This window comes from Hippocampus comes, unplaced genomic scaffold (genome assembly GCF_001891065.2).
Source record: "Hippocampus comes isolate QL1 unplaced genomic scaffold, H_comes_QL1_v1.1 scaffold105, whole genome shotgun sequence".
Lineage (NCBI taxonomy): Eukaryota > Metazoa > Chordata > Actinopteri > Syngnathiformes > Syngnathidae > Hippocampus > Hippocampus comes.
This window is the reverse complement of record NW_017806235.1, coordinates 859,635-876,209: the sequence shown is the minus strand read 5'-3', so window position 1 is coordinate 876,209 and position 16,575 is coordinate 859,635. Positions and strand designations below refer to the sequence as shown.

Sequence of the window (16,575 nt, the reverse complement as noted above, 5' to 3'; positions counted from 1 at the left end):
AAATATTGGTCCCAGTGAGAGATTCGTCGGTAGTAATGAGGCCATTGCTGGAGTGCGGGCGATCGCGCTACGGCTCTGGCTTGTCATTATAATGGACCTCACAAGTCAGCTGGCAATCGATCGGCGTGCTCGCCTGTTCCTCACTCTTCGCGCCTGTCAGGGCTGCCACCTCGCGAGAGGCAGGATGAAGCATAATCTTTTCCCCCGACGACAGATTCCATGTCCAGATACGACCTCATTACTTGCAAGGTGGCGTGAGCCGATGCTGACCGGCAGAAAGTCACAAGTCTGACTTCCGGATGTGGTCACCGCTCTAAAGTAATGGGATCATTTAACATGAAGACGGCTTAATGTGGTTGAGTGCATCTGCGCTGTCGTCGGAAGACCCTGGTTCCAATCTTTGTTTGAACATCTCACCTGATAAGGTATCCACGAAATGGATGGATGGAATGCGCTATTCTCCCACACTGCAACGCATCTGGACTTGAAGTCTATGAAATTGTCTACTGGTGTGAATGTGAGCGGTCGTTTGTCCATAAGTGTCCTGTGATTGACTGATGACCAGTTGTGGATGCATCCCAGCTGTCGCCTGAAGTATTCGTGCATTTTCCCCCAGCTCACCGATGACCTTCATGATGAGAAACGAGATGGAAAAAAATGGGAGGGACTAGATATTGCAGCTTCATCGCACATTCGCTGTGATTCCCTGGCAAGCATTTCAGGCTGTACCTCTTCCCCAGAAGAAGCTCCAGCTCACCCTGAAACAGACATATTTCACAGGTCAAGTTGGCTTATACTACTTTGTTTTCTCCTCGAGAGAGCCCCCCCCCCCCCGTTCGAATCGTGTCAAACTGAATCGATTAGGATTAGGTATTAAGGACATCCTCCATGAAGTTAATTGCTGTGTGGCACATTAATAGTGATGAAAGGCAGACTGAACTCGATCCTGTTTGATGAGTCTGGAATACATAGAAAGTCTGAATGAGTCCCGCACTCGTCTCGTTTACATTTAAATCCTCGAGCCTCTGGAGATTGATGGGAGATATATGGACCCATCTGCTCCGGCAGACCGGCTCGCAGATCAGACGGACAGAAAAAGACATCGCGGGGCTAATTGACCCACAGAAGCAGAGTTTAGCCGGCAAAGAAACAAAAGAAGACCGGACAGCTTGTTAGATGGAAGGCGTGGCGAAGAGCTAATGTGAAAACGGTTTTGCTTTTCTGATAGCCGTGGCAGCACACAAATGCACATCTAAAAACCCAACCAAACTCTTTGCCCTCGTATCCATCACATACGAGGATCTGTTTCTAGCCTCGTCCAAACATTTATTTTGTCACCTTTGGAGTCGAGACATGTTTCCAATACGGAATAAGGGGACAAACCCAACCCAACTATTTTCCAGCAGCCCGTGCAGTTTATTTCTTCACACTTTGATCACGTTGTTCTGTCTCTCATTTGTATCCATCACATACGAGGATCTGTTTCTAGCCTCGTCCAAACATTTATTTTGTCACCTTTGGAGTCGAGACATGTTTCCAATACGGAATAAGGGGACAAACCCAACCCAACTATTTTCCAGCAGCCCGTGCAGTTTATTTCTTCACACTTTGATCACGTTGTTCTGTCTCTCATTTCCCCACTTTTTTTTTTTTTTTTTTTTTTTTTTTTTTTTTTTTTTTGTGAATGTCACCAATACAGAAAAGAGAAACTCAACGCGCCAATTCTTTTGGCTTCTGAGGTAGAATAAGAGGCAGGACAACTCACCTTTGTCAAACAGTTCCGCAACAGTCTCTGGGTGTCAACGTGACACTTCTCCTCCAATGTTGTTGTGATGCTGTTTTTATGTGTGAAAGTGCTCACAGTTGCAGTAGTGTCACATCAACGTCCGCTACAATGTTGTTCACTCATCCTTGAACCGCACGCACAATTCTCCTCATTGTATTTCGACGCGGTTTCTTGTAAAGCGAAACAGATCTTGCTGCGTCGACAGTCGTGAAAAAATGCGGGCATTCAAAGCTGCAATCTTCTGTCCTCATCGTTGAAGTCAGTGGTTGTGTGTTTTAAGTAAATATCACCTTGGGAGTACCATTGTGTTTGAAATAGAGCAAGAGGGTGTTTGTTTGTTTTTTTTCTCCCTCTTGAAGTGTACGCAACCCCTTTCTCGTGAAATTCTTTTGTGCCAAATGAACCCATCCAATGGTTCACAACTGGTGACCCAAAAGAGGTTTGGAGACGGACAGCTAACCCCAAATTTGCATATAAACATTTAATCTGCGTCCAACTTGTATCCATGCCGTGTGTACTCAAACGTTCCCTTTAATAAAGAACATCCGACTTTCGTGCATGCAGGTTGTGTGCAAATATCTCATTTTGTTGCATGATTTATGCGGGAACATTTGAATAAAATCATATTCATGCTTTCTACATTTCTCCTTGGTTTGATTGTTAATAATGCGCTCTGGAATGAAAGCATCTTTGTGGATTTTCAAGTCCTACAAAAGACCACCAAATTCAATATTGCCCTTCAGCAGTCCCCTTCCATTGATCCCACCTTTTCCCCCGCAGTACTCTGACATTTTAAAGGTATAGAAATAGTATTGGAAAATAGCTAGTAACAGCTTGCACACTGCAGGGCTCCGGAATGCTTTTTTATCACGTTGCTACGACGCTCCGAGCCGGGCCCCTCTTAAAAAAAAAAAGAGGCGATCGTTATCTGTCTCTCCGTCTCTTATTTCATTTGAAAGTATCGCCAAACAATTACAATTGTGGGGGTGGTGGGAAAAAAAAAGTTACTGTCAAACATACCTCGGAATTGGCTCCCTCCTGGCCAAAGAGCTCCACTCCACAAGCTGTTACAGTCCCTAATCTGGCTTGACACCAAGCTGATTTACAATACCTCCTACCCTAAGCGTTGGCTGACTGGAGGTAATTGATTTAGTACAGTGGAGACACCTGCTGAATAGTATGCGGCCCTCAAATGCCAGCCCCCTCTCCCCTCCCCCCCCATCTATGCGCTTGTATAAAGTTGCGGGTTTCATGTTCTCACATCGGTGCCAACTATTGAATTAAAAAAAAAAACATGCAAGTTCCACACCAATGAGTAAACATTTTGTCATTTAAATTATGCCATGATTTTTAACCGTCCTGTTAGGTTTGCTTTTTCGATGCACCAAACATTTACGGTTGTCAATGTGACCCTGCATTTCATTTAAAAAAAAAAATCATTTCAAAACAAACGCTACAAATATATCATTAAAACGACAAAAGCAAAAATAAGGCCATGATGTTTTACTGCACTAAATATTTCCCTTGACCTCGAAACCTAACTGTGAGTCAGTTTGATTTGCAAAAATAGCAGGTGGGCTGAAGCAGCTTTGGGTTGCTGGATTTAAACCTCACCTTGTTTCTTTGCGACACTAAAAAGGCACTTGGGTCAATGTGAAGAGCTGCATAGAAAATAAAGAGGAGAAAAGAACAAAAACGAGGCCGTAATTATTCAATGATCTTTTTTTGCATTTGTATTTTTTTTTTTTTCACTTCAGTTGACCTGTAGTGTAACTGGAGGACTAAAGCATGCCTTGTTTTTCGGTAGTTTTCAAGTCCCGCCTCCCTACAATTGGGTAACATCCGTTCCTATGGCGGCGACATAACCTGAGTTTGTACGTAAATCGGAACTCGTCATAGTCCATCGTTTGTAGGCCGTATGGGCTGCTCTGTTACATCAGTAGTCATTAGCCAGGACTGGTTTTCACACAAATATTTATTGTGATTATGACTTTACTACTACATTAGGCAAAGTCAATGGCACGTTTTAATTGATGCACAAATTAGTTTGATGCTACCACTGAAGGAAGAGAGAGCTCCGTCGTAAACGAAGGACCACTTACACTAACGTTATTCAAACGACAGGTCGTAATTCTACCGTCCCATGTTGGACAACTCGAGGGAACTGTTCCCCTCTCAAAAATGTCCTCAATTGACTCTTGCAGGCAAACATTAACAATCTTTAAATATGTGTAACTGGAATGGGAGATCGATCACATTGTTCTGAACTCCCTGTGTCATAGCGTGGAGAGCATCCAATTGGCCAGAGCCAAAGATTCAAACCCGAACCTCAGAGTTCTGAGGCGGACATGCTAACCACCGTGCGCGAAACCGGCTGAGTGTGATTTGATTTGTCTCGATGGCTTCCAGGCCATTCACCGATTCCTGAAAATGTACAATTCTTACCACTTTAAAAATAACAACGCAACCCGCGGTTTTACCGGTTTTAGACCCATAAATCAGGATGTATTGTATTGTATTGTATTGTCGGGTAAGCAAAGAGCCAACGAGACGAGTTTTTCCTCCACTTTCGGTTGTCTTGTCTAAAGGGCCCCTTGAGATCCACAGGGCTAACTGTGCGGCTAGCTAATGACGGCTTTCTGCGGGGGTGATAAGAGGTTTGTGTTGTGCTCCACAAACAAGCAGAATTTCAACATGGCTCTCATGTTTGTTTTTCATGCCCTTGAAGGCTTCTCTCGCTCTCAAAAAAAAAAAAAAAGACCTCGGGAGAATAACAACGATGCGCTCGGCCCCGCGTGGTGAAATTGAAGTGTAGCATGACCACGTTATTTTCTTTCTTTTTTGCTGTAAGCGCCAAGTTGATGGTGCGTGTCTTTTATACGCCGTTGCCGCGACAAGGCTCCCCGTTGAAATCCGAGCCAACAAAGGCTAACGTCCTGTGACCTATCGAGTTTTACAGCACGTCTGTTTACAAGCCGATTGCAGGGGGTTAATTGTTAACGCCTTACTGCCAAGAAGACAGCTGAAAGGCTGTGCTGCGAACGACTGGACGTCTTTGGGCTGAGTCGCTGAGTCACGTACCGTCTCTCAAAGAGCCGGCTGTCGGTTACCATTACGAGCTAGCAAAATGAGCAGTTACATTAAAAACATCATAACGTGGATAATGAGGGACCAGCATTATTTTTTTTCTACTGTAGTATCCGTTACTTCTCGTCTGTGTCGTTTTTTTTAAAAAGGCGGAGCTTGGCCTGGTGAGTGACGTGGGCGTCATCGAATGACAGTGAAGAGTTGGCGAGCTGTTAACTGGCCAAGCCCTTTAACCAGCACTTTTATTATATATAAATTATAAATTAAGTTTGATTGATTGACTGATTGATGAACCAGTCTCCATGTGAAGCGATTTGTTGGTGTGATTTCTGACCCTCTTTTTTTGTTTTGTTTTGGTTTGGGGTTTTTTTACTGTGAGTATAATGAACTGAATGCAAGTTCACCGGCGGCTGTGTCTGTCCTTTACACCTCTCTATCGACATTTCCGACAGTAGCGATCTCCCACATCGCTCCAGCAGGCCTAATGGCCGCCTTGTTTTTTGGATATGTACCTATTTTTGCTTGGAAACACTACTCCTTGTTGGGTACAGCCTACGTATATTCGACTTTAGGATTAAGCTGCAAAAAGCCTCTTACGGCACGTGAACCGAAGCTGCAGTGCCAGACCACGAACACAGCAAGCGTTGGACAGTGTTTAGGTTGTGTAATTTATGTAAGTCCCATGTCAGACTACTACAGAGCGTCAGCATGCTACTTGAAGTATTTTGTTGTAATTTGATGTTGTGAAATATTGGCAATAATGCTTCAGAATGCTTCTGTTGGGAAAAAAACAAACGTGATTCTCAGTTTTGCTGTTCTTTGTGTGACGAGACTCAAAATAAAAACTGTTATGCTACTTGAAGTATTTTGTTGTAATTTGATGTTGTTTTGCAGTTCTTTGTGTTTTGACGAGACTCAAAATAAAAACCGTTATGCTTGTGTACTTTGAAGGCATACCCAGCATGCCTTGACGTTTTTTTTTGTTGTTGTTTAAATCACAGTTCTTAGTTACGCTTTGTTGTTATTTGTTAGTTCTTTCCCACTGCCACCTGGTGGCAGCGCTACAGTATATCATTGATAAGTGAACGATTTTGTCCATCAAATGAAGCTGCACTTGATGTATCGAGTACATGCAGGGTGCTGCAGATGACAAATGACGATAGACACGAACGATTTTGTCCATCAAATGAAGCTGCACTTGATATATCGAGTACATGCAGGCAGGGTGCTGCAGATGACAAATGACGATAGACACCGATGGTAAAAAAGTGACACGATAAAATCTTTTTTGCGATATGTATTGTCACGTCTCCCAGCTCTACCACTGGTTTAGTATTTGTATTTCTAGTCTGTTGGGGTTTTCTTTTCCTATCTTGTAATGTGGCTGTTATCATCAATAGGTGGCGGGAAGAGTGAATCATATGACAAATTGTGGGGAACTTCTCTTTGGACTCTTTGTATTATTTCGAGTCATTCTTTTCACCGCTTTTGCATAAGGTGGCTGTTCGGTGGCGGGAGGAGTGAATCATCTGACAAATTGTGGCGAACTTCTCTTTGGACTCTTGTATTATTCCGAGTCATTCTTTTCACCGCTTTTGTATAAGGTGGCTGTTTGAATGAACAATCGGAGCTGGACGATCGCGTTACACTAACTGTATGACATGTCTCCTTTGCTGACTAAGGGTACCTACACAAGTGTACTGGTTTGTTGGCGTCAAGTGGGCTCGAGCATGGATCGCACGTCTCGCACGATCGAGTGTGAGTACGCCCCAAACACAAAGTAAACTTGACCTACAATTCAATCGGAGGCCCGCTGTAATAAATCACAGGAGTCAAGTGTGTGTCCATGCTGGTGATGCAACTCGGCCCCATTAGGTACGCTAGAAATTCGTGTTTATGACTCATGGTGCACCTTCGGTGACGCACAAGGGGCGGCAATTGAAGGCGCCTGATGAAGCAGTCACACGGACGGTTACTTATTCCAACTTTGCAGGTTGCCTCACTGATAAGATGTCATGTTGATGTGGCATTTTTTTGGATGAGCGAACATTTAACTGAGCTCAAGCTCCTCCATAAATTTTCACTGATGGGGTGGGGGGTTGGATTTACACCTGTAGGGACTAGGGGTGTGCAACTCAATATTGGAATTAAGAGGTGATGGATATTATGCTGATGTGTATTACAGGGTGGCGATGATACACACTTTCAATTGGATTTATTGGAGGGCGATTATCGGTGTTGTCGTGAGGGAAAATGTCTTGCGCCGCAAAGCGCGGTGCAAAGGCGTGCTCATAAATCAAGAGGCGGGCTTGGATGTAAAACGCGCATTCATCAACGGAAAAAAAAGCTAAAGGTGTAAATACTTGGACCTGTTCAGTGTAAAGTATTGACAGCCTGTGGCATCATGAGCGATTGTCCAAACAGGAATACTACCAGCTTTACTGTTACAACATCATTCACGTATATCCAAATTACACAGAGCATTTTACAACAAATGGGCGTCTTGACCGCTCCCGTATGAGCAAGCAGACATCATTTAATTTCTGTTAGGAGCGAGCGTCTTTGTTGTCAGGACTTTGGTTAACTTTAAGTTGGAAGCAGCGATCGACGTACCCTCGCAGCCCCTCGTAGCGAACCCTTAAAATGATCAAACTTTGACGGCGTGCTCCGCCACAATCAATGCTTCAGGTAAAATAAAAAGCAAAAGATGTCTTTGTTCATCTATCTGGGCCAGCAGTGGCAGACAATTCAAGAAATTGATGACGGATTTGAGCGTTGATCCATTTCAAACGTGCTCGCTCGGGAGCAAAGCAATCTCAGAGTGCACCAGTTGGCCCCTGTTGATTCAGTTCGAACCAGTTTGCTGTCGAAGGAAGCCCTCCTGACAACGGCTAGATATTTCACCAAAGAAATTGTACTCAGATGTATATTTTCAACAGCAGATGCGCACGTGTACATCAATAGCAAATCCGCCCTGGCGAGCAAAAATGGCCCAAGGCGACGCCACTTGACGCTTTGCTTGAGGACAGATGGCACCGTAAAATGACTAAGCAGGCAGGCAGGCACAGAAGGCAAAGACTCCCACCCATCAACCCCCCCCCGTCACACACACACGCTTCAGTTCCGACAACCCCCCCCCAACCCCTGGGCGGTAATCCTGTCCTCCACCAGTACGAGACAAACGGCGTGAAGGAATGCAAGCAACGGGCACTAGCGCGCACAGAGCACGGCCCATCAATAATTATTCAGACTAAGCTCAAGCAACGTACGGGGGGGGGTTGCTCAGGAGGTGTCGAGCTTGCGAATGGTGCGCAAGTCGGCCGTGACCAAGGACCTCCTGCGTACTCCTCATGAGAAAAGGGCCACTGCCGTGCCACAGCGTCCCCTCATCTTTATTTGCCTGACGGATTGGTTTCACGAAAAGCGATATATTCACAGACGGCACAGAAATGAAAGCGATTATCCCGTCCAAATACATCTCACTTTGACGCCGAATGTAGTTGTTGTGCTGTAATTAGTGGGAACCCTGTGCTTATTTCTGGCTAAATGATCCGCTCCCCATCATCACAAAGTACATGACATATTTCCATCGTCATTTTGTTTTGGTCGCCGTTGGTGGAGAGAATCCCACTTTGCAATGATAGAATGTGAACATGGATGGGGGCACTTTTTGAACATTCTACTTTGATATTAATCAAGGACACAATTGCACATACCGAAGTCGTTTTGAAGACTTCGTGGCGTCATTTGCGAGCTCGTCACCTCATATTATTCAGAGCGGGATCGGTGCGTGAGAATCAACCTGCGGTGATAAAAACCCTGAAGTCGAGCTTCCTCCATTGAAGCTTTTTGGTTGTTGCCCCTATTGAGCCACCATGAGCCCTGTTGTGGCGATCCTGTCAGAACAATGTAGAACCCTGAAGCAGGACTGCTGATATTGTCTCTTGGTATGCAGATTTCTTTGACTGTCTCATTTTCGCTTCTGCAACGAAGCACCCCGAAGACCTTTTTGCAAGCTTAGAGCACGGGAACGGGATTTTCAAGCTAAGACTTGCCCGATAGCGGATGGTCCACGAACCAGGACCGGCGCTTGGGAACCGCGACTCTAAGGTGGTGGGTGCGAGGCAGGCTAACCCAACCTAGCAAAGGTGCGCTTCCCCTCCCCACACCCTTGAAGCATTTTTTTTTCCTGCACGCTGACCATTTTGAGATTTCCGTCGTTCAATTATTGCCTCTCTAATTACTTCCCTAAACCTCTTAGTCTTCTGTCTGTCGCGCTGTACTTACAGAGCACATATGTCATGCTAGCTGCATTACCGGTAGGGGGGAGTCCCCAGACTCTTAAAAGCTTCTTTTTCAATGACGCTGGAGGCTGCGGATGAGTCCCGGATACGGTTCATTCCAGCATCGGTGAAAACCCTGCGCCTATATTACAACCGCACCGGGGCATGTCTCTTCCCCGAGCGCAGGGAGTAAATAAGTTGCTTCGTAAATAAGGAATAACGTATCGCTCCAGGAATTTTTCTTCCTCATTGAAGATGAAGAGCATCTGCCCAACGCTGGCATATGCTGCGGAAGATATCTGGCGACAACCGCCAAGGGTTCGGAAGCTGCGGCGGTGAGCCAACTCTATCAGCCGCGCTGCACGAGAAGCGCACATTAAAACAGGCGTCAAAACAAATTTGTCAGCCAACAAACTTGACACGAGCGACATTAATTTATGGTGGGGTGAATGGGGCAGGGAGGAGCGTGTGGAAGTCGACTCGGAGCATTAGCTGGAAATAAAACGTTGGCTTCAAATATGCTTCATTTCGATTTCAGAACATGGTGAGCCACTTCCGAACGGCGTATTAGCATATCGTGCGAGCGGTTGGACTTCCCATCATTTTGACCGGCCCTGAAGAGCCATCCATTCATTTCCGAAAGTTTCCCTACTTGGGTGCATCTTGGACTGGGAACCGGCCAACCGCAGCTTAAATATCGACAAAACACATTCACACTTGGATTCGCACTTGTGGACAATTTAGTCTTCGAGAAACCTAACGTGCATGTTTGTGCAATATGGGAGGACGTTCGACTACCCGAAGAAAAACTGTTTCGAGCACGGGGAGAACACATTAAGTCCACACAGGGATGCCAAAGCTGATATTTGAATGCGCAACGTAGATCATTTACCAAAATGTGAATGTCCATGTTTCCACTGAGTGCCGACAGTTCACCGTGTTCCAATTCCTCCTTCAGTCAAAGTGTTATCTGCAGAATAGTCACCTGCCTGAAAAGCAGTGTGTCTAGCTGAACCCTGCGGAACCCCAACAAAAGGGTTACTGATTTTTTTTTTTTTTTTTTGGGGGGTCCTATTGATGACATAATCAATTCACTTTTTGTTGAATCCGGATCTTGATGTTGATTTTTTTAAATTTGATTTCAACCAGTTTGCTGCCTCAAGAAATCAGTACTTAATGTTTTTAAGTTACATCCACCAAAAAGCGTGCATCGGGATGCCCAATATTATTATTCATCTCAAAGTCACATTTAAAAATAATAATAATAATAATAATCACGTTGTCAATTGTCAGTAGTCGTTCAAGGAAAATGAGTCAATTAACTTGGCCCGAATGGAAATGAAATAAAATGCCAACCTTGTCCTAGTGTACAACTCCGAGGCAAAAAAAGGCTAAGAGCTCAAGTGAGGCTCCAAGTTTCAGGTGACTCACTACATTCCTGTGAGTCATTCCATTCCGTCGCGCTCTCAATAGAAGAAACAACAAATCTTGACACTTGGGCTTTTGTGTTTTTTTTTTCGGTTTGTTTTCTCAGTCTTGATTCCCCCGCAGGGCGATTGGAAAAGGTGCCCGTCAAATATTTTGAAGCATCCTCATCCTAAGTAACATGCCACTCAACACCTTCAGACGCAAAAGAATGCAGAGGAATTTCATCCATCCCTCTTTCCCCCCGCCCCGCTGCAAATAACGAAGGTTTTGTTTCCCTGACATGCTAACATATCGATCCGAAATGAATAGACTAAAGCTGACTGGCCACCCAGCTTGTGTGAAAATAGGCCGCAGACTTTTTAAGATTTATTGTCGTAAAGCCCTTCAAGATACAACTTTTCAAAGAACTCTTCTTTTTTTTTTTTTTCTACCCAAAAGTCCTCTGGAGATACTACTTTAATTCCATGAACAGACAAGATTTCTATCCGTACCAGATTGTGGGTCTGCTTTATAGCGTTACAATTGCTCATCAAAGATGCCCCCCGGGCGAGAGGATAAGAAATTTTGTTAGTGCAATTTATGGGCACGCGCAGTTACTTTGTTTGTAATAGCATTAGGCAGAATCTGCAGGCTAAAAGGGGAAAAAAGTTGAGGTCATATATCTTGATCCCATTATTTTCTACAGTAAATCTAATTCCTAAAAAGACAAAAAAAAAGAAGCCATGCAGGCTGAACAGACTTTTTTTTTTCTTTTCTTCTTCGAGTACATTTTCTCCAACTGTTTTAACACCGCTGCCTTTTATGGCGCTGCTTAATTGTGCTTCATTTGTGGCACACATGCTGCTAGCACTTCTCCCCGGGGGGCCGAGAGGGTGGCGGGCGTTAGCTAGGCATACATGTTGCATTTCAGTGACATAGTGGCACTTTGGTTAATTTGAACCCATCTGGAGTGGCAATCCTCCTAATGGCGAGCGTCAAGTGAACGCCGTTCCTCCGGGAGAGCCTCGAGAGATTTGAAAGAAGATCCTCCCTCACCATGGCTATCTTACGTTGTCTTTTTCTGACATTCTTCCCATCAATTATAACTGCAGCACTGTCGCGGATTTGTCGTCTGCTCTCGTGTTGCTGGTTTGACTCGTTTCGCCGCGCTCGCCCCGAGCAGAATTTAGTTGTTTGTTTCTTCGTGGAATTGGATCACAATATTGGCATTGAGAGTTCATGCTCTGTTGTCACAAGGGATCTTGGATGGGTGGGTCAATACGGTCGAACCTGTTTACGTTTTCACCTCTCTAACGTTCACATTTCAAAGTCGTGATTTCATGTCATTCGTTTTCCATTCAACGCCATTTCGCAGCATAATTCAAAACTCGGAAGACTCTGACGACTTCATGTCGGCTTTAGCCAAATACAGAGTGGTGTTTCCAAGCCAAACCACACACTTAAACAACAAAAGGAGCACAGGGTGTGCTGTGAAATTGACCTGACGGCCATTGCACCTGCTGGAGTAGTGAGTAAGGGGATCAATACTGTTTGAGCTCATACCACTAAGATCGATTCCCAAATTTAAAACGTCAATCAGGTTGATACTTGAGTCAATGTGACCGCAGTTACACATTGACGGCTAGCGCCAAAATCTTTCAGTAGAGACAAAAATTCATTTGCGGTGGCCCGCCATATGTAAATGTGGGAAACCCTAACCGCTCTTACGATTTATTTCGCAGAGCCTATTAAAGATCTCATTGATCAACCGGTGAATTAAAGACAATACGGCCGATCCAAAAATAATGCAAAATATCAGCCGATCGGATCTCAGATGGTTTTCCTCACCTCAGAGGTGGCTATGTTGGGTAATTGCTGCGTAATTGATTGCTTGTAAAATTGCAATGGTTTCTGTGATGACTTTACAAGTCAAGCACTTTTATAAGCCTTGAAAACAAATTTGCTTCTGCTTTATTTCCAAGAAAAGTATTCCTAGCTCAGGGTAAAATACCAACCATTTCATCTCAGGTGCCATTTCTTCCATCTGAAATGGTCAAAGGGAGCGAGAATAAGCTTGCAGTAGCAACAGAAGCTCTTAAGGAAACAAGTCGATGGATGTCTGTCATGGTTTGATGACGTTACTGTAAATGTCTGTGTTGTTCATTTTCTGTAATTAATTGTGCTCATGTTTGCCCTTGCAGGCTTTAACCTTTGATCGTGTCAGAGCGGGACGCGTCTAAGCAGGGGGACGACGAGCGAGGGCGGCGGCGGCAGCAGCAGCAGCAGCAGCAGTGCCGACCTTGAGACATGGCACCCCCGCCACACAGAGGGGCGTGTCTCGTCCTGCCCCTGCTCCTCAGCTGCGCTGCCATCTCCTCTGTGGCAGACAGTAAGTCTCTTTGCTCGATATTGTCGGTCGTATTCTATTGAGCACCTGCATCAGAAACGCAGGAACGACAACGTTCCTTTTTTCCGTCGTTATACTGTCGTCTTGGATCGACATTGAGCTTCCACTGTGTTATAATAAAGAGCCATCTGTGTCTCCATCTGCTGTCGCTCTGAATGACAGCCCAGGCGGGAAAAAGGTGCACAATGGGATGTTGCAGCACCTATGGCGGGTCGGTGGGGGGGGGTTGAGAGGCTCTGCCGCGGCCAAGACAAGGTCAGGGATGGAATTAATTCAACACGTGACCTCACCTATAGTGCTGTCAGAGCGTACACACACCCCACAACCACGACTGAGCCACGGCAACTGGCCCTTCCTTTCATGCGTTGCTCCAAGTCGACTTGTTTGCGTGAGCCCTTTGCCTCCTTGAGTTGTGTCGTCGTCGTCTCTAGGTGGTGTCTTTTTTTTTCTTCTTTTTTTGTTATAGTAAAGTACTGATTAATCGGTGATTGATATTTTTTTTTTTCCCTGCGGAAAATTGGCATCGCCTCATAAAAATCTCTATCGGTCGCGCCCTACTCATTTTTAACTCTCCGAGGTTGCATAATTAAGTTCAAGCCATAGTACGCGGTGACCGATCACACGCTTCCTACTGAGTAATATCGGTCTTGTCTCTCATTTTACAGATAAAGCCACACAGGCTCGCTCGGAAATAAATAAGTGATACGGGCACAAGAAAGAATTCCCAGTGAGGAAGGGAAGATAAAACCCAAAAGCAACCCAATGAAGCCCGCCTCTGGTCTGAGGTTAAGCTACGCTTGTATTTTGGTGTGCATGCATGCGAGGAAAAAAACGGGCACGGCAGACCTGTTATTACCGCCAGCGCGAAGCAGACATGGAATTAAAAAAAGACCGTTGGGGGGCGAAAATAACACCTACCACTAATAGCAGGCTTGTGGAAATGTGGTGCCTGTAATTTCTCCTCTGCAACTCGAGTTATGTGAACTTGATAGTGTCGGTTTTGGATTTCCTGTACTCTAGTGCAGACGACAGACAGATATTATGGGGAAGGGTGCACAGCAGGTTTAGGATGAAGCGACGTCGGACTGTCTCTTTGCAAGATTCTTAGAAAACCACCAGAATCGTCTTGTCTCTTGGGATATTAACGGATCAAGGTCAAAGGGGGCTCAGAAACAACTGAAAAGAGCAGCGACTCGAGAAACGTGATCACCATCCATTTCTGATCAAGTCAATCAGATTGTGACGTCCCGAAATGATGGATTAAGTTCATTTTGCTCGTTTGTTCTGCAACCACTGTAACATTTCTTCTATCTCGTCAAATTGCACAAGGTTTTAAAATATAAGGACAAGCGCATATTATGCACTTGCAGTCGACATTTTTAGTGGATGGCAGAGAGGGGGGGAGGGTCTTAAAAATCTTCATGAAAACTACAAAACTCCCCCAGCGCACTGTTATCTTTTTAGTTTTGATATGAATCTCCAGTTTTCCCAAAACTCAGTGACCTGACATCCAGTTTGCGTGTGGGCGGAAAGACAAGAAAAAGAAGAAACTGGAAATATACAAGACGTGTGTGTGTGTGTGTGTGCGGACGCGGCCAAGAATAGCCTTAGCTCCTCGGATGCTTTGACGGTTCCTCCGCTTGGCCAGAGGTGCTCTGAAGCAGCTGGCTCTGAAACGAGTGGCGTGCGAAGGGGTCCTCGGCGACGGAGCCCAGCGACCGCGCGATGCAAGCGCTCGCTCGTTGCCGTTAGCCGCCCCTTCATTTTGCACCGCTGCGCAATTAAAGCGACGTCGCGATTGGGCAGCGCAAATAAGTCCTGGGGCGGCACTATCGGCCCGGTGACATCGTTTGGTCTTGTGTTGTCATTGAGCGCCGGCAAAGGCGGCGTTATTACAGTGAGCGCTGATCGCAGACATCCCCATCGATCCTCCCCCCCCAGGAGCTAAGCCTAATCAAGCAGGGGGGCCGCTCCACCAACACCACTTGTAGACAATAGGCCTCGGGGGGCCCGCAAGGTCGGCATCAAAGTCGCGCGGCCGGCTTCTTGGAGCGGACCGTCTTTTGTGTAGCGCCGCCGTTGTGAGTTATTTTGCCGGCGTTAACAAGCTTTTGATGTATGTGTCGCCTCGGCGTGCCTCTCTCGTTCTAATCTGGACAAGCTTTTCATGCGAGGACGACCACAAAGGCCTCCTTTGGGGACGCGCCTGAGGATTACGCTGCCGCCGTAATTAACTTATTACCTTGGAACGTGACTTTAGAATATCGAACCGTATGTGCTCCCGCATATATGAGCCATCGACTTATTTATTGCACGTTGTTCATTCCGAAGACCCCGTTGTTGTACTTGTTCGTCAAAAGCATGCGATTAGAAAAAAAACAATTTGACAAATGAAAAGTAACTTGTCGCGATTACAAAATTACAATTGATGAGATTGTGACCAAAGCAACAGCTTCCCAAATTGTGCCGTGTAAGCAAGCTTTTAGATTGAATTGGCAATCTCGAAAAGCTCTTACAATGTGGTGATGTAATGCACGTGCCAAAGTGGTTTGTGGGGGGGGGGGGGGGACCAGACGGGCAGCTGGGCGGCTGCAAATTGGATTGTTTTTTTCTTTTTCTTTTTTTTTTTTTTTCTTTTTTTTAACGGTCCATATGGTCTCCCGGTTCAAAAATCAAACAGGGGACAGGGAAATTGATTATCTTTTAATTAAAGGTAACCATATCCACCTCGGAGAGCCACTTGGAGAGAGTAATGCATTTAGCACACAGCTGCGGTCCCCGGCCCGCCAAAGATGGACTACGGGGACCGCCGTGGCAGGAAAATGATCCGGAAAAAGCAATATGCCCCATTTGTAGAATAATAGCATCAACAAAATAAAGTAGATGGAATTGTTTTCATCAGCCAAAGTGCAGCGGCGTCACAAAGTGACGGGTAGACGGGTATCCGCCGAGGTTAATGATGTGAGATTAATTGTTTAATTAGGGCGCTCGATCGCGGGGCTCGAGGCAGTCGCCCAAACCCTGCCGCTTTGTCCCAGAGTCATCAATACCACACAACGAGGAAGGCATTTCAATTTATGTTTTTATAAAAAGAGCTTTATAGACAGTTGACACTTAGCCACCCGTCGCTGTCCTTTAAAATCCGTTGCGCTCAAGCGGAAGGCCGTCCGTCTTGTGCCCGGCTGTCGAGCGGAAAGTCCTCCGCTGAGGCAAGCAGGAAGTCGTAAAATGAATTATAGGTGGCTTACGACAGACACACCTGCATAACGTTTGGTCTGAAGCAAACGCGTTGCGGACGTGATGCAACCCGTGCAAAATTTCAATCTTCATCTTCATGTGGCCATGTGAAAATTCAGCATCAAAGCACGCTTTTACTCTAAGACCGTGATTATCCCCGGAGGGGAAAAAAAAAAGTCCTTTTCATTTTAATCGCGTTCAAGTCAAACTTCCCAGGGCTAAAGAGACCAATGCTCGAGATGGCGTAACTGCCTCAATACCTGCAAGTGTACATTGCGTTGGAATGATCTCTTCAGACGATCGCACCTTGCTGAATCCAAAGGTTTTACTTTTATTTTCGTAAGGCTTGGTGCTCATTAGGGTTGCAG

General features: G+C 45.5%; 1 protein-coding gene across 1 annotated transcript in view; it reads left to right on the top strand.

Moving 5' to 3' along the window:
• Positions 1-16,575, top strand: part of LOC109507374 (receptor-type tyrosine-protein phosphatase F-like) — a 182,987-nt gene that overhangs the window by 9,057 nt on the left and 157,355 nt on the right. Inside the window, exon 2 of the mRNA XM_019856751.1 lies at positions 12,765-12,952. Coding sequence (XP_019712310.1) covers positions 12,871-12,952 — 82 coding nt within the window. The 5' untranslated portion in view covers positions 12,765-12,870. The remainder of the gene's footprint in view (positions 1-12,764; positions 12,953-16,575) is intronic.